Source organism: Osmia bicornis, chromosome 11 (assembly GCF_907164935.1).
Source record: "Osmia bicornis bicornis chromosome 11, iOsmBic2.1, whole genome shotgun sequence".
In the NCBI taxonomy this organism is placed as follows: domain Eukaryota; kingdom Metazoa; phylum Arthropoda; class Insecta; order Hymenoptera; family Megachilidae; genus Osmia; species Osmia bicornis.
Genome location: NC_060226.1, coordinates 675,902 through 677,527, shown reverse-complemented (window position 1 = coordinate 677,527; position 1,626 = coordinate 675,902). Strand labels below are relative to the sequence as shown.

The following is a 1,626-nucleotide window of genomic DNA, read 5'->3' as shown; positions in this document are numbered from 1 at the left end:
AATTAATAAAACTCTATATGAAAAGCGGTAGTGAGCTTGTTTTCCATCAATTGATAAAGTAGGAATCCTAACTCCTAAGGAATCACTTATTCCTACAATTGGTGACCCCGACGTGATCGTCGTAGTGCAACCGTTATTAAGCGCGTGAAATCAAAGCAAAAAAAAAACAGTAAATGCCGCTAGAACATTCACCCACGCGAGAGGACGGACAGCAAGACAAGATGGCGGACCGAAAGGAAACGGTAAATGAGCCCGCTCCTGAGGCATCCATCAATTCAGCTACCTTACGACGGCTACCGCCGTTTTGGAAGGAGAATCCGGCTGCATGGTTCATCACAGTGGAGATGACCTTTGATCTGGCGCGAATAACCAGCGACGATACGAAGTACCGTTACGTGGTGACGAATTTGGACCACACCGTACTGCCCTTCGTCATGGACGTATTGGCCTCTCCACCGGCGCGTGGTAAATACGAGGAGATAAAGAAACGGATCATCGAAGCATTTGATGAGTCCCACGAAACCAAATTGAGGAAGCTGCTGCGAGGAAGTGAAGTGGTGGACGAGAAACCCTCGCATTGTTTGCAGAGACTTAGAAATCTGGCTGGTGGGCAAGTCGGAGAAAACGTTCTGCGTACGCTCTTTTTGGAGCAATTACCGGAGAGCATGAGAACTGTTCTCGCTATTAGCGATACGGCGGATCTGCAACGGCTAGCGCTCCTAGCTGATAAGATAGCAGAGATTTCTGTGCCGAGGGTGGCGGCCATTGAAGCGTCAACCCCTGTGATTCCACCACCGTCCACCAGGATAGAAGCGCTGGAGGCTAAGGTGGAGAAGCTAGTCTCGATGGTGGAGACGCTCACTACACGACCGTCCCGCCAACCCTATAGGTCCCAGCCAAGATGGCGGCCACGCGGTAGCCCTGGAAGGGGGCGATCTGGAAGTCGGTTAACTTCACGCGAAGGGAACAACTACTGTTTCTACCACCGGAGGTTCGCTGAGAGGGCCCATCGATGCGTCATTCCTTGTGAATGGCCAGGTCCACCACCTACTGGAGCTTCGGCTAACCCTGCCACGCAGGGAAACTGATTGCGCAACCCCGGATCGAGATGGCGTCGGATGGTCGCGACGAGAACTGCCGTCTCACTATTAAGGATAGGAATAGTAATTTATATTTTTTAATTGATACAGGGGCGAATATCTCCGTATTGCCGCACAGATCGGTAAGAGGAGAACCCGCCATTACTGACTCTAAGATTTATGCGGCGAATGGCACTCCGATAAGTACATTCGGATCGCGGAGGTTGACTCTGAACCTCGGATTGCGTCGTCCGTACACGTGGGAGTTCATTGTCGCGAAGGTTCAACAGCCTATTATCGGTGCTGATTTTCTCAAGCGTTTCGGTCTTCTGGTTGATTTACGAAATAAGACACTGATCGACGAATTAACTAAAATACAATCTACTGGTTTTTTACAGACGGCGACTCAAACTTCACTGACGACTGTTGACATAAACAACCCGTACAGACGACTGTTACAGGAATTTATTGCTATTACTCGGACAGTACAAAAACAGGAAGTTCCCGCCCATCAGGTACGTCACCACATAGTAACCAGGGGCTCACC

The 1,626-nt window shown here is 49.9% G+C and overlaps 1 protein-coding gene across 1 annotated transcript; it reads left to right on the top strand.

The window, feature by feature from the left end:
• The first annotated feature begins 221 nt into the window (after positions 1 to 221).
• On the top strand, positions 222 to 1,088 carry LOC123988307. The gene has a single exon (XM_046287776.1). The coding sequence runs from the start codon at positions 222 to 224 to the stop codon at positions 1,086 to 1,088; it is 867 nt and encodes a 288-aa protein (XP_046143732.1).
• Positions 1,089 to 1,626: the final 538 nt, after the last annotated feature.